The 15,758-nt window shown below is 41.8% G+C and overlaps 2 protein-coding genes across 2 annotated transcripts; one reads left to right on the top strand and one right to left on the bottom strand.

Moving 5' to 3' along the window:
- Nucleotides 1–751: 751 nt before the first annotated feature.
- ndufv2 (NADH:ubiquinone oxidoreductase core subunit V2) lies at nucleotides 752–3,891 on the bottom strand. Its single transcript, XM_062481165.1, has 8 exons — nucleotides 3,734–3,891; nucleotides 3,125–3,187; nucleotides 2,428–2,490; nucleotides 2,099–2,215; nucleotides 1,757–1,925; nucleotides 1,270–1,379; nucleotides 1,099–1,175; nucleotides 752–921 (listed from the first exon to the last, which is right to left on the bottom strand). The coding sequence occupies exons 1-8, from the start codon at nucleotides 3,773–3,775 to the stop codon at nucleotides 828–830; spliced, it is 735 nt and encodes a 244-aa protein (XP_062337149.1). The 5' UTR covers nucleotides 3,776–3,891; the 3' UTR covers nucleotides 752–827.
- Nucleotides 3,892–4,386: 495 nt separating this feature from the next.
- On the top strand, nucleotides 4,387–12,080 carry acss2l (acyl-CoA synthetase short chain family member 2 like). Its single transcript, XM_062481915.1, has 17 exons — nucleotides 4,387–4,661; nucleotides 4,760–4,955; nucleotides 6,410–6,501; nucleotides 6,660–6,763; nucleotides 7,489–7,561; nucleotides 7,944–8,019; nucleotides 8,531–8,753; nucleotides 8,889–9,059; nucleotides 9,221–9,354; nucleotides 9,724–9,856; nucleotides 10,077–10,133; nucleotides 10,422–10,502; nucleotides 10,638–10,746; nucleotides 10,876–10,944; nucleotides 11,038–11,214; nucleotides 11,316–11,390; nucleotides 11,477–12,080. The coding sequence occupies exons 1-17, from the start codon at nucleotides 4,529–4,531 to the stop codon at nucleotides 11,602–11,604; spliced, it is 2,031 nt and encodes a 676-aa protein (XP_062337899.1). The 5' UTR covers nucleotides 4,387–4,528; the 3' UTR covers nucleotides 11,605–12,080.
- The last annotated feature ends 3,678 nt before the right edge of the window (nucleotides 12,081–15,758 follow it).

Genomic DNA, 15,758 nt, shown 5'->3' with positions numbered 1-15,758 from the left:
CTGTAGTTCAAAACGTGCAGACCCATTAAACAGAAGGGTGAGGTGACGCTCAGCACTTGACGTAATCTTTTCCGTTCTACTCTGCGGCCAGTAGGAACATTCTCGAAGATGTTGGGAGAAGAAAATAAGAGGTATTGCACGTTTTAAGACAGTGTGTGCATTATATGACAAACGTTCTCCATTATCTGGTAAATATGCTAAGTTAAATATAATTCAGGGTGTTGCATCATGCTTTTTTTTATGTCTCCCTTAGTTGTGGCGCAGTGACATTTGCATTATGTAGGAATGGCAGCGCATGCGCAATAACACATAATATTATGTTGCAGAACAAGGGTAAAATCACGAGGAAATCGATGTGGGGGAGGGGCACTGGCTAGACATGAGACGAGTACCACTAGTACCATAAAGACAGTTGTAACAAGGGTGCAGTTGTGCGGAAAATCAACATAATTATGTTAATCACGGAGGTGTCTAAAGTATGTCCTCTTTATTTTAGAAATTATGCATTATTGGGCAATTGCTGTAAATTCTTCTTGAGCTGTAAATGTCAAGGTTTGATTAAACTACTGACCAGTCTTTATTCAAATAGAGTTCCTAAGTTTAATATGACTTACAATAGCTTGGCAGTTAAGTATTTATTCAGTTGGGTACTAAACATTGCAATGCAAAACTGTGAGTGTGTGTGTAAACACTGTAGCCATTGCACTAGGCTTGTGTCATCTGTCAAACACAGACACAACGCAACGCAACGATACATGTATATTTTATTTACACATTACTACTTTTCACTTTAGACATAGTTCAGTAAGATCAGAGTGCCCCAGTCTTTACAGGTCTGCTCTCACACCAAAGCCAGGCCCTGGAGGGGGTTCTGTCAGGCATGTCAGTCCACCTGCTGGCTCACAGGAGAAACGCCCATTCCTGCAAGAAATAAAATAGTTTTACAATATTAACAATCAGTAATTGACAGATATGTATTATGTTTAATATACTCGTAATGACTAAAAGTAATGATGTAGAAATATGATTTTTGAGATCCTAATAAAAAAAGATTGCTTAGTAGTTTATGTGACAAATGAATCCGAAGGATATTCTTACCTGGGGCCAGGTGCTGGGATGGTCCCAGCTTTGAGTTCATCAATGATCTCCTCTATGTCCTTGGGACTAAGGTCCTCCTGAAGACAAGAGGACAGCAACACATTATCCTTCTATGCATCTGTGGCCTGTTTCATTCCTTACATAGTGCATGCAGTGTATCTAAAAACTCACATAATAGTTGTCATTGATCTGGACCATGGGGGCATTTACACAAGCACCAAGGCATTCCACTTCTATTAGTGAGAACATCTTGTCTGGTGTGGTTTCTCCAACCTTGATGCCTGTGGGAAATTATTAAAGATAGCTTTAGCCTAATATAATTTTGATGATGCATCATCCACCAGGCAGAAGCAAAAACAGCCAATCATGAAACACTTTTAAACAGACTACATGTATTTATTATCTTGCTCTAATTGAAAGTCTACATATACTGTATACATACATATTTACATATACCACTCTGGATAAGAGCGTCTGCTAAATGACTAAATGTATAGACTTAGTAAACATTTGAATGCCAGCAAGTCCTTTATAGTCCTCTACTTTATATGTTTGCTCCTCATCTTTGTTTATCCTTAATATACATATTAAAATGTTATTCCTCTAATTGCATGTATTTTACTGGGACCCAATGTGAACAGCATGGTTGCTTTCTTACCCAGTTTGTTTTTAATGGCTTCCAGGATGCTGTCAGAGTTACAGAGCATGCAGGGTGTTGTGGTACAGATCTGAATGTGATATTTTCCCACAGGTTGACGAAGGAACATGGTGTAGAACGTTGCTACTTCATACACTCTCATCGGAGGGACTTCAAGAACCTCTGCAACCTAAAATAACATTTTAAAGTAATTAAATACAAAAGTACAAACAAAACTTGACAAATGTAGGAGTGTGTGTGGTTGGCTACAAATCTGATGAGTCATAATACTGTCATGGTTGACATAATATTCAAGACATAATCTCCTTTTAACTTAAATCCGGAGTAGTCAATTCTGGGTACCTTGTTCATTGCTGATATCGGGAGCCATCCATTCTGTCTCTGGGCCAGATCCAACACAGGAATGGTGGCAGCTTGCTTGTGTCCTTCTGGGTACATGGAAATAATCGCTTCAATCCGCTAAGGAAGAAAGAAACAAAACTGCTTGTAAACAATTGTGGCGTTGAGAATAGGAAAATAGATAATATGTCCATAGAGTATAATAAGAGGTCATAACATAATTATTTCACATTTCTACTTTGCAAACAAAATAGCAATAGGCAAAATAAACAGATAACATGTACTTTGCATGAACCAATTCTTTGAACAATTGCTTCTAATAAAAAACTCACCTTCTTATTCTCATCAGTAAATTCAAATGGAGTATCTGGGTTGTTATCTGGGGTGTCCCTATGCTGAAACAGAAATGACAAAGTATCAGAACAGGTCACTTTCATCAGCCTAAGTACATCCAAAACAAGCATTTCAATGTATCAGTGTATCTAGCAATAGAAAATTAGTTTATTTATAAAAGTAACCTCTGACCATACTGCCCCCTTGTGAACAGGAGAAAGATACAAGTTAGTAGCTCATACTGACAATAACCTACTGCCTCCAGATAATGAGGGGCTCCAAATGATCACACTAATGAGGCATCACTTTTACCAGGGGACTGTTACCATGCCATAGTTCCGCTACCTGCCACACACATGCATGTGAATTTTCCGCTGACACAATATGGTTTTGAAAAAGCAGCAGACCAGAAGGCAGCTAAATCAACAATTGAATTCACCAGGGATTTGAATCGAAAGCATCTATGTTGTGTCCAGTCAGAGTGGCTTGGCTTTGCTGCTTGTCTTCTGCACAACACTGAATTCGGCCAGCACCCAATGTATATACTTGGTAATTACTTAAATACTTTTTAAGTATTTTCATATTTTCTAGTATCTGGTGATGGAAGGAGAGCAGACAACTCTAAAGTGGCCACGGTATGCTGCATTTAAAAAAACTAACAAATGTCATCAGCAACACTGAACATAATACACTTACCACAAAGATGCCCCCAGCTCCAGCACGTGCTGCGGACCTGTGTAGGCTCCGCACCTGTCTTGCCTGTGATCGAGGAGATAGGACAAGGTGAGTTTCATACATTTTACGAACTCATTCAATCGTACAACATGAACCTCTTGGCGTAACAATATTTGGCTTACATGTACCAGTACATTGATTGGCTTGGTCATCCGGTGCGTGATGTAGGCTCTAGCTAACTACACGGCTTTAATGTGTGGCACTTGTCCGAGATCATACATATCACCACCACCACCACAGGCAGCACACATGTATGTTGACATCCATAAGTAACTTAGCATGCACAGCATTAACAGCTGTCGAACATGCAGCGTACACAGGGGCATGTCCAATTACCAAATCAAATTCCAGTCTGACTATACCAAATACAAGATACAAAAAAGCCCTATCCGATTATATAGTAATGGTAGATGTGGACTGCCTCGGTTTGAACTGACGTTAGCTTGCTAGCTAATCACTACTAGGCCGCTACAACTTGCCCTTGTGAAGTGTCATGACATGTAATACGGTGTTTAAGAAAACAAACATCTACATAGTTTACTCAAAATATGCACCCTTTAATATACTTACCGTCTGCGATACAGCAGAACGAATAGCCGAAGATAAAAACATTCTCAGATAGCTTGTTTGTCCCGTTCCAGTTTGCCGACACCTACAGGACAGCAATGGCCGACATCAACACAAGTCGATCATCGATTAGGAGGGTCTGATTTACGCAACGTCTGCAGTCTACGCAATCGACAACAAAGCATTAAACTTTCGGGAATAAAAATGCATGTATCCTAACTTGATAACATGTTTGCTTCTCTTTTGTGCAGTATATATTATTATAACCATTAACTATTGTTTCAATTGTATTTTTTACAATATCGAAATAATGAAACAATACTAATACCATTACATTTAGTAAACTAAATAGAGCGAGAAAATATAACCATATCACTTATGGATGAGTGGGGCACAGAAATTCAGTGCTAATGGACCGCGAACGAGTTTTTTTTTTCTAGGAATACACTACACTCTCTGTACCACCGCTCGGCGTAAATACACAGTATACCGACTACATTCCTCCCACAGAGATTCCTCCTCCTGCTAGCTAAATAATACGATCAACAGACCAGGGTACACCCAACCAATGAAAAGGTGGGAGTGCCAGTGTAAGAATTTCGATTGGTTGCCTGGGAACTAAGCAAACTGGAAGTGACACAAACCATGGGATTAGGGTTGGGCTCTAGACAGACTGCAACTGTTCCTATACTGAGGCCTTGTCGTGCATTTATCTCTGGAGGATAGTCAGATCAGCAGGGTTTCTGGGTTGACCCATTTACCTGTTACTCAAATAAGTTCTACATCTGTCTGTTAACAATGGTTGTCCCTGGATCTCATCATAGAGAGGACAAAATATATCATCCTCCTGAAGACCTGAAAAAGGATGCACATGTGCCTGATTTCTACTCTTATCTTGCACTATACAAAAAGTCAGTTGATGAGCCAGAGGGTAAGTTAGATTACTTGCAAATACTGTGAATCTGCGTTGTGTGTGCATATGTGTGCTTGTGTGTGTGTGCAATCAAAAATGTATTTTCTAAATCACAGTGTTCTGGAGGGAAGTTGCTGCAGAGTTCTATTGGAAAAAACCTGCAACAGGACCAATTCTTCAATATAATTTTGATGTTACTAAAGGAAATATTTATGTCAAATGTATGGAGGGGGCCAAAACCAACATGTGCTACAATGTCCTGGACAGAAATGTGAAAGACAGAAATCTTGGAGAAAAAGTTGCATATTACTGGTAAGTCAGCATGTCTCAACCCAGGGGAAATGACTGTGCACAGCTATGTGAGGCATTTCAGCCATTGTCACTAGCCATAGATCCCAAATAGTGCCCCTTTAAAAGAGAACAGGGCTTACAGGTCTGAGCTCCAGAGAGAAACTGTGATGAGACTGATACAGCATTGCAAAGTACTGGTTTTCCCTCCTACAAGGGGTGAGTGTTTACACATAGCAAACCAGTAGGTTAAACAGGATAGAAAACTCCATAAGTAGGCCTAATTACAGTACAAAATATCAGTAATCAAAATATTTGCTACACACCATTAAAAGACAATGATATATTGTCTTTAATTTCAAATACCAGTAGTGTTTCATTCAGCTTCACATCTGGGTTGAATGATCATCGAATCAAAGGTGTGTCTGGTCTCATGCAGATTACCCTACACTCAAAGAGGTGTACAAATTGGTACAATGCAAGTACACTAATTGTTTTGCCACAGTGGTTTTGACAATAGCATACAGATTACAACAACAGAGCTCACAGTGGAGAACCGTATAAAACAGTTCAAAGGATCTTTTCAGTAAGCATGTCCAGCCTGATGGACTTGATTGTTCAGTTTGTTGCAATAGCCCACTGGGGTTGTCCAAACCTGTCAATCTCAAGCAGTTACAATATAAACATTTATTTTCAATAATGAGATGCATTTGATAAAATAATTTGCTTAAATCAGTAGACAATTCGTTTTTACAGTTATTGTGGCAATCTTAGTAGAAAAGTAATCCTCTCCTTCCTGCCAAGTAAAATAAGTTAGATCAAATGATTAAAGGAAATAGAGCATTTATATTGCTCATAGCATACAAACAAAGATGTTTAAGAAAGTGTGTAGAACTCTTGGTAATCCCCCCAATGACAAATGATAGTATCGATGGCAGGTAATGAATAATGTGTCTCAGATACTTTTGTGGTTCTGGACTAAAGATACTATCTTGTCAGTAGCCTGTCAGCACTTTGCTTAAAACATGGTGCCAGGTGCAGTGGCTGATAGACTAAGAGCAAAGGGATTTTCCCTGTGTTGATAGCAGAAATATCCCATGATGTTAAGACTAATTCCATATTAGGTAATACAGACATATTTCACAAACAAATTAAAATCAGATCCTGAATTTTAATCCTGATTAAAATCCAGTTTTAAATACTTTCCCAGACCAGAATCAAGGTTTGACCAGGCACACTGCCATGGTTACTTGGTTATTACTGTGTATTGTGCAATTTAGTGCTACATTGCTTATCAAGAAGTTTCCTGACTGGCATCCAAACACAATATAGATAGAGACAATGGCAAGGACCATGCTGCCATGACCATGCCTTAGAAATAATAACTGATTGAAAGTACAATGTACCATAAGGGGAGTTAAGTCTTACATGAAAAAAAGTGTAGTAGATTAAGTTTGATATATTTATTGATTTTTCAGGGAAGGGAACTCTCCTGATCACAGCATGGCTATTACGTACAGTCAGCTGTTAAGTCAGGTGTGCAGGTGTGCCAACGTCCTGAAACAGATGGGTAAGACTTATATCTTTATCAGTGTTGTATAACAAAATTAAATAAATGAAAAACTATAATTCTCACCATATGTTTCTGAACATTCAAAGCCATGATATTTGTATTTGCCAATGGCATACTAAACCTCTTATAATGAGCCTGTATATGTTTTTTTACAGGAGTCAAGAAAGGAGACAGGGTGGCCATTTACATGCCTATGATCCCAGAGCTGGTCTACACAATGCTGGCCTGTGCCAGGATAGGAGCAGTGCACTCCATTGTAGTAAGTTGCATATTTGAACCTCCTCAACTTCTATTGCATGGGTTTGGAAGATTCACCTGAGTTTCGTGTAGTTTCTATAGCCTATTTTAGCCCTGGAAAAACCTAGCTGTCCAATTGTTCTCCACTTGCTCCTACTGTATCAGCTGTTCATGGCCTGTGAAAATCAACTGGGACTGCACCTGTACAGAAGAGGGACTCTCATTCTTCCCAGGGTCCTTCTCCTCCTGCCAAGGGTTTAAATATGGGTCAGACTATAACTGCCCTCATGCAATTTGAGATGGGATCATTGTAAGCGTGATTCCAGTGAGCCAAATACTATTTTTGTCACTCAAGCTCTTGTATCCATGTGGAGAAGTGTTGCAGTTGCAGAGACCATCTGGGAACCTTCAGAGTTAATTTTGATCCAGTATGTGAGGCTATTTTTGTCTGAAGGAATATGACTGACCCCATTACTCCTTGTCCATTGTTCATTTGTGATCCAAAGAATGTCAGATGTCCATCACTGACATCAAACTGAAATGACAAAACTCGTCAAAGTTTGTTGAAGTTCAAAGTTCCACACACAGTGGGACTTGTGATGTTATTAAAGTGAGACTCTGCCTTTTTGGAAACCAAGTACTACTCTAATGAACAGTACAGTAATCTGTAGAAGGACCTGGTTAAATTCTGTATGTGTTTTACAGATTGAGCTGAAATGATGTGTGTGTGTGTGTGTGTGTGCTTAGTTTGCAGGCTACTCCTCTGAGTCCCTGTGTGAGAGGATCCTGGATGCCCAGTGTTGTATCGTAGTGACGGCAGGTAATACAGAACGTGGGCCAGGATAATGCTGGCACCACCCAGCCAGTAGCATGTGGACCTTCCCCCCAACTTCCTCACACCACAGTTTTGATAAACCACATTTGAAGCTGTAAAGAGGTTCCTCTGGTGTAACGTGGCCCACTGTTGCAAACAGACCCTCCCAGATGAGGTGATCTCACCTCTCTCTCTCTCTCTCTCTCTCTCTCTCTCTCTCTCTCTCTCTCTCTCTCTCTCTCTCTCTCTCTCTCTCTCTCTCTCTCTCTCTCTCTCTCTCTCTCTCTCTCTCTCTCTCTCTCTCTCTCTCTCTCTCTCTCTCTCTCTCTCTCTCTCTCTCTCTCTCTCTCTCTCTCTCTCTCTCTCTTGCTCTCTCTCTCTGTCACAGACGGAGTATACAGAGGGCAGAAGCTCATAAACCTGAAACAGATAGTGGAAGAGGCACTGGAGAAGAGCCGGGACAAGTAAGTTCTACAGCCTTTGCTATCTTCCGTGTCTTTACAACAGCTTGTGTTTACCACAGCCACCTAACCCTGGCAATGTGAGTCATAGACTCGCCACGCACACACACACATGCCTCAGTGCTTATCAGCTATTATCTGGGCTGTTGAGGAAAAGGATGGTCTGGTCTCCAAGCTGTGTGGGGTTGCTGGGCAACACGGCGGCATCAGGGAAGTCCCATCTGTTTATTGCCCGTAGCGATGTGTGAAATAACACGTATGTCCATTTCAGAAGAAATACAAGAGGATAAACACCCGTAATGTACCCCGTAGCATTCTCCACTATTAGCACTATAAATCAGTAGGGGTTCATCAGTCAGAAATGAGAGATGTCCTAAAATAAGAGTGAACAGGTTATTTTGAACCACATTCTAAAAGATGGTTGATTGACAGGTGTCAGTAGAAACAAGGACTAAAACAGCATTTTATTTTTGTCTGAAATCGCCACTTACGGTTCACTTCTTTTCCCCCATAGAGTGTCCCCTACTGTTACCAGATGCCTGGTTGTGAAAAACCACTCGCTGAGGACAAAGAGCGGAGAAGCCTCAAACAAGCTGCAGATCCCCTGGGATGCGGAGCGTGATGTGTGGTGGGATGAGGTCATGGCAGATGTTTCGGACGACTGTGAGCCTGAGTGGCTGGATGCAGAGGACCCCCTATTCATTCTCTACACCAGCGGTTCCACCGGCAAGCCGAAGGTAAAAACATACAGACACACGCACGCGCACACGCACGCACACATACCAATCAGCCCATTTGGGAGTGGCGTCTTGTTAATGTTGACTGAGGCTCTTCAATGCCAGTGATTATGTTCCTGTGTGTGTACTGTACAGGGCGTTCTCCACACAGTGGCAGGGTACATGCTCTACACCTCACTGACCTTCAAGTACGTTTTCGATCATCACCATGACGACGTGTATTGGTGTACGGCAGATATTGGCTGGATCACAGGACACTCTTACATCACCTACGGCCCTCTCGCCAACGGGGCGACTGGTGTTCTCGTGAGTAGAACGGAGGCTTATTGCTGCTGTTTATTAGACCTTCTCACTGGTCAAATGCTGTGTCAAAGTACACCTCTGATATCATAACCAACATGTCCACATGATGAGGTGAGGTGCGATGATGTTGATTGACGTCATGTGTGTTTGTGTGCGTGTCGCAGTTTGAGGGCTTGCCAGTCTACCCTCATGTGGGCAGGTTCTGGGAGATCATTGAAAAGTACAAAGTGACCAAGTTTTACACAGCACCCACAGCCATACGCCTGTTGATGAAGTATGGAAAAGAACCAGTGCAGAAGTAAGAAAACACACTCACACACCACACACACACACACACACACCGATACATACATAAATGCACACACATACTGAACATTTTAACAATACTGCACATGGTTACGCAACCACACACACACACACACACACACACACACACACACACAGTGAAACATAATTAGCCCATAGGTGCCATCTGTTGGACAAAAGTAAAATAACACTCTTTCTTTACTGTTTTCTTTTCAATAAGCTTTTTTTTGGTGCTTGTCGGGTAGTATATTAGAGTTGTTCCTTAGCCCTAACATACAGGCATATTTATAAAATGTTGTAATTAAGTAATGTACAACATTAAATAGTAAAGGTTGACATAATCAATCCTTGAATCTAATAGGTACAATCTGTCGAGCCTGAGGATTCTGGGTACAGTTGGTGAACCCATCAACCCAGAAGCATGGCTCTGGTACTATGAGGTGGTGGGCCAGAGCAGGTGCCCCGTGGTCGACACGTTTTGGCAGACAGAGACAGTGAGTATTGAGCAACATCCCTCTGCAAACAAGGCCAGGACCCTGTTTCTCAATATGCTCATTTTGGCCAATGATTCAGCAAATTCAGGCCTCATCTGGTGTAGCTTGTTAATGAAGCTAGTTTTCTTCTGTACAAAGTAGTCTTCCACCTGCTCACGGTGTGTTGGCCGTGCAACGCTGTGAGCTGGTGGCCTGATCTCTTGTGTAATCATACCTGCAGGGTGGCCATGTTCTGACTCCTCTCCCCGCTGCCACGCCTCTCAAACCTGGCTCTGCTGTAAGTGACAACAACTCTCCTCTCTTCTCTGTTTACATAGGCGCTCCTTGTGCTATTTATACCTACACATAAAGATTGGATGTATCGATGATACATACAGTGATTGCATGACTACAGAGCCAGGGGGAGAAGCTGTTATATGCTTGGGTTATTTCACATGTTCCTGATGTACAGACTTGCCTGGTCAGGTCTTTAGTATTGGATTTGAAGAAACAGTCAATGCTTCAATCCCATAAAATGAAGGTGTATAAAGTCTGTATCAAAGTGTTTTTTTTTTTGATCTCTCAGACATTTCCTTTCTTTGGGGTGGAGCCCACCATTTTGAATGAGCATGGGGAGGAGCTGGAGGGGGAGGCTGAGGGCTACCTGGTCAGTACAGTTTTGTTTTCATTCAGGAGCACCATCCTACCATTTTTAATTATGACACAGTCTTTCTTAATGAGAGTCTTTCAATATTCCTACAGCTCAGTGTTTGTGTATAAAGTTGTCCTTGTGGCCCTGCAGGTGTTCAGGCGACCCTGGCCTGGTATTATGCGTACTGTGTATGGAAACCAAGAGCGGTTTGAGAACCAATACTTCAAGAAATTTCCAGGGTTTTATGTAACTGGCGATGGTAGGTCTCTTTAGCCACTTCTGATAAACAACTTTATCTGTTCATCAGACACTTTCTTTTTTATTGAATAGGCAAATTTCAGACTAAATTTACTCATGTTTTTGCATGCCACTGTTTGTTCTTTGACAGGTTGCAGACGGGATAAGGATGGCTACTACTGGATCACAGGCAGAATAGATGACATGCTAAATGTGTCAGGTAAACCTCAGGCGGTGAGCCTTCTAGTGAGAGTCGACTATCTACTACAGTGCGAGTCTGTGTGTCAACCCAGTGGCGTGTTTTTCCCTCCAGGCCACCTGATGAGCACAGCGGAGGTGGAGGCAGCCCTGACCAAGCACGCGGCTGTGGCGGAGGCTGCCGTAGTCAGCCGGCCTCATGTGGTAAAGGGCGAGTGTCTCTACTGCTTCGTCACCCTCAAAGACAGCAGGGAGTTCAACCACAAACTGGTGGAGGAGCTGAAGGGACTAGGTAACTAGGAGTTACACTTGATTAAAGATGACGAGTTGGCGTTGACTTTTAAGACGCCGGACATGCTTTCATATTGTCGCCTGCTTCATTTTTTATTTCAGTGAGAGAGAGAATTGGGCCCATCGCCACACCAGACTTCATTCAGAATGCTCCAGGGCTCCCAAAGACTCGCTCTGGTAAGTGGCCAACAACAAGAGGAAACAAGACATCTCCCTCGCTGAGTATCAGCCTTGTCGTTTATCGGGACCTTGTTTGTCAACAGGTAAGATCATGAGGCGAGTCCTGAGGCAGATCGCCCGGAACGAGAAGGATCTTGGCGACCTTTCAACCCTGGCGGATCCCAAGGTAGTGGAGGTACTCTTCAGTCAGCGCTGCGAGGCAGCAGCGTGAGGCATCAACACAGACCCTCGCTCTGCTCTGGTGCTGATGGATAGATTTCCCTTTGTGCCGGTCCCAGATCAGCCTCAGGGTTGTTGTATGCAGACAATATGCAGACAATGTTATTGAGGGATGGGGTCTGGGCTGGAGATCAGGGGTAGGTTCATCTATGTAGGAAAGCCAATGGAATACTAGTGCAATGAGGAAGCTGTTGAGAATCAAATCCCAGCTCAGGTTGTGCATTCTGTTTCCTACTGTTTTAACTGTCAGACCCTTAGTAAATGAGATCTGTTGATAGGAAGATGTCAATGCCAGATCATTATTAACAACACAATGTGGATTCACATGGTAGACAAGCTGCTTTGCACAGTTCCGTATATAGTTTGTATTTTAAATGTTGATGTATATTTACAGTTGGTTTCTGTGACCTAAAAATTAAATTGTATAACAAATGATCTATTCTAGGTAATAAAATAATCATAAACACTTTTGACGTCAGAAAGAGGCTGATTTGATTTTAGAATCTCAAAGATGCCCCCTTGTGGTTAAACCAGTGCTGTTATCGACCAGTACAGTGGAAGCGTCTGTCTCTCTGTTGTCTGCAGTGGAGGAACATCTGGCTTTGATAATCTGACCAGGCCTGTAGGGAGTAACTATTAGAAGGAGAGGAAAAGAGATACAAGAGAGGGAGACAAATACCTTATCTCAATGCATCCTGGATTTGTTGGAGCTGAAATCACAAGCCTTTGTTTTTGAGATGACATCATAGAGCCACAGAAGTTACTTAGGTCATTATTTCTCTTGTTTTATCTCGCAAACCCAGACCAACAAACACACACACATCGTCCCACTGAGATGTGAAGATCCGCACTCTCTGCAGTGTTGTTGTCACGAGCGACACGGGGAGGGGACAGCAACACCGTGTTATGTCATCGCCTCATGAGGTGTGGTTGCTACGACGATGGTCGCCTTGTCACCCCTCTCCAGTCCTTACTAAAGTCTGCCAGAGGTTTCCTCTGGGAGGATTGTGCACCATCCGTGTTAGTGGCCGCAGGATCAGCTGTCATGTTCTCCTCTCTGTCCCCCCGGGGGGCTGCGTTCCAAACACCTGCAGCACAGAACGTTGCGCAATCAAGTCTCATGACATGTTGTGTTATTGGCCTTTTAAAAAAAGAAGGTGATGACTGATTTATGGGAAATATATGTGGAATCTCTGAGTTGGTTGATTGAATCAGGGATTCACCCGGCACAAGGCGCAACAACCAGGATATAAAGCCACATTGATGATCCAGTGCTTGTGTCAGGTTGGGGTGATTTCAAGAAATAAACAGTTCCGTATATTCTTCAAGGCTTTAGTATATCAGTTTGTTTACTGCGTGCAGCCCTTTTCGTTTTGACAGTGCACACCATATCATAGTGTATATATTATGGATGAGAGACAGCCTGGCCACAGGGGTTGTTTGAAGTGCCCTCTATTGGTGTAAAAACCTCCTGTGTTCCTCAGCCAGCTGATTGTCACTCTACGAGATCAAGAACAACGCAAAAAAACTCCTTGTTTCACTTGACATGAGCTATTTCAAATTCAAGAGTTTGTGTAATCAAGCCAGCCAATCAAGCCAATCACAAACAAAGCTTGCCCATGCTGACATGTTTGTCATTCAGGGAGATCCTAAAAAATAATAGCTGATCACCTATTTTGTGCAATACCTGAGAACATCATGACAGCAAAGCTATTTATCTACATCTTCATACAAGTAAAGCTACATATTGTATTCACTGTCAAGCAAAAAGAAGGAGAGACTCAGCTTTATCCTGTAAAGCATCCTTACCCCACCTCCCCACGCCCCAACCAGCCCAGCACCCAAAGGATTATGGACCCAAATCCTTCGCATTGTGTATGATATGTCACAGGCTCAGAGATAGAGCCCCTGTCTTTCTCCTTCAGCCTCCATCAGCTGCGCTGGGACCTGCTCCGCAACGCCTTGCCCGGGCATAAGACCCGCTGTCTGGGAGGGAATGATTGTATGCGTGTGTGTCTGTAGGTGTGTGTGTGAGGGCTTGGTGAACTTTGGGCAGCACATTCACAGCTAATTAGCTGCACTAGCTACACAAAGGGCAAGTCAAAGGAGGTAGCAAATGGATGGGCTTTGTAAGTCAGTTTGAGTTTTTTCCTTTCAAAAGGTGGCAGATGGCATAACTGAAATCCACAGTCACAGTGAGCCACTTGATCTTATTTCTTGAATGTTTACTTTCATGTAACGAATGTATAGTATTCAGAACCATCTTCAATACCTTTTGTGTGACATTGATTTTTAATACACATAAACAAATATTTGCTTTTCCCAAAAATGACATCTGCTTGTAGGAGCAGAAACATTTGTCTGGTGAACAGGCCAGCTTCTGTCTACAACAGTTTAAGCCATCTCTCCTCTTTTACAATGGAGCTCTCTGTTTTGTCATACAATTGCATCTTTCTTATGAAGTGAAAATCCCAAAACTTGACACCCGGCCCTTGCCATGCTCTCTTCATACAAACACCGTACACAAGTTTCAGGACAGAACCAAGGGAGCTTTTCTACACAGAATGACACAAGTGAAGTGCAGGGGACCCAGAGGGCCTCCAGGCAAAGTCTTCTCTCAAAAGGAATTCTCATCAACCCCAATCTCTGCCTCCTGGATGGAGCCTGAGCTTTTTGTGGTGTTGGCATGACAACCCCTCAGCTAATCACATAGCCAAAGCGGTTGTGTTGTTTTGTCAGTTGGAGTTTTTTTGCACACAGCTGCAGGGTGGTTTGTGCGTTCTTTTTGAGCTATTTTGACAAAAGGTTCATTCAACACAAAAGCTCGAAACCGTTAAACATTCTACAAATCCATAATGAGACAGACCGAATTGGAAGAAAACTGAAATAGAAACAAAAACGACAAAATACATGCACACTTATACAATGTGATTGTAAACAGTGAACAACAAATTGTCTTTTATCACAGATCCCGGCGGTGTCTTCAGACTACAATGGTAAACCCCTTTCACACGATGGAAACAAAAAATAGGCCTCATATGTCACCTGAAACCAACAGAGATTTGGAAACATGGTGTATCTAACTGTACCATTTGGAAGAAAAGATGTCAAGACCACTATGTTGCATTATGCATCACTTTGAGACAAGAGGAAATGTTTTACATTTTTCAATATGTTTTAAAGTTAGAGAAGATGTCTTCACAAATGCTCCCTGTCATTTACACATACTTCTGCACGGTTCTAATCCAATATCTCAAGCAATAATCATGACTGCATTTAAAATCTGGAAACACATCTAAATCCCTCTTGATCTATTTGTTAAACAATTTTTTCGGATAGTTTAATATCAACATAAGTCACAGACTGAAATAAAATGAATTAGATAGTGTTACCAGGGGCTAATGTGATGTATTCAGTGAGTGGCACATTCCTATTTCATGCTGTCATCTTAGTAACTGCTGAAAGAGATGTGTCTGTAGCTGGGAATGTTCGTGTCGCTCAATCGTAATTACAGGGCAGAAGGAATAATCCTATGAACAGCAAACCAAGAAAAATGGTTGCTGTTAAATAACAACCAGTTATAGATTAGCATCTTTATTTATCTAATCATGAACTGAAAAGACACAGGGTCTGAGGACAAGTGGCCTAATTCACTTTTTGCTTCTTATCTTTTAATGGGGTCTTACTAAAGTGGATTTGGCTTCGCAAATCAGTATTTAATTTATGGGATTAAATATGTAAAGTAGAAATGAATGTTGTTGGAAATAAATCGAAATGAAGCTTAATCGCATTTTATGTGGTAGTTTAGAGTTGGTTAGTTTGTCTGTTCAGCTATTTGCTTTCAGTTTTGCATTAAAAAATGCCACCAACTCTGCAGAGGGGCAAAATGAATGACTAATTTTGAGACAGAATTATATTTCAGTGAGCTCAGTTAGAGAACTAGATGATTTGAAATGAGTGCGGGTCATTTCAATTTTAGGTTTGTCAATTGATGGAGTAAATTAATTAAATTCAGTGAACTTGTTTTCCAACATCTGAATGTCAAATCATTTACAGAACAGACCAAAGCCTTTCTTTTTGAAAAAGTGACCAAAGTGACACCAAACTCTCAAAATGACCTTCAAAATCAGCCCTTCTGTCAGCAAT

This window comes from Osmerus eperlanus, chromosome 16 (assembly GCF_963692335.1).
Source record: "Osmerus eperlanus chromosome 16, fOsmEpe2.1, whole genome shotgun sequence".
NCBI classification, from domain to species: Eukaryota; Metazoa; Chordata; class Actinopteri; order Osmeriformes; family Osmeridae; genus Osmerus; species Osmerus eperlanus.
Note: the sequence above shows the minus strand (reverse complement) of the source record. Positions and strands in the feature narration are given on the sequence as shown.

Excerpts from the sequence above, each read along its gene's own strand:
- acss2l (XM_062481915.1), top strand. The coding sequence starts at position 4,529 with ATGGTTGTCCCTGGATCTCATCATAGAGAGGACAAAATATATCATCCT. Across the intron at positions 9,355-9,723 it reads GGAAAAGAACCAGTGCAGAA|GTACAATCTGTCGAGCCTGA; the intron begins GTAAGAAAACAC and ends TGAATCTAATAG. Across the intron at positions 11,215-11,315 it reads GGAGGAGCTGAAGGGACTAG|TGAGAGAGAGAATTGGGCCC; the intron begins GTAACTAGGAGT and ends TTTTTATTTCAG.
- ndufv2 (XM_062481165.1), bottom strand. The coding sequence starts at position 3,775 with ATGTTTTTATCTTCGGCTATTCGTTCTGCTGTATCGCAGACG. Across the intron at positions 3,188-3,733 it reads GTTCTGCTGTATCGCAGACG|GCAAGACAGGTGCGGAGCCT; the intron begins GTAAGTATATTA and ends CCTCGATCACAG. Across the intron at positions 2,216-2,427 it reads TTACTGATGAGAATAAGAAG|CGGATTGAAGCGATTATTTC; the intron begins GTGAGTTTTTTA and ends TTTCTTCCTTAG.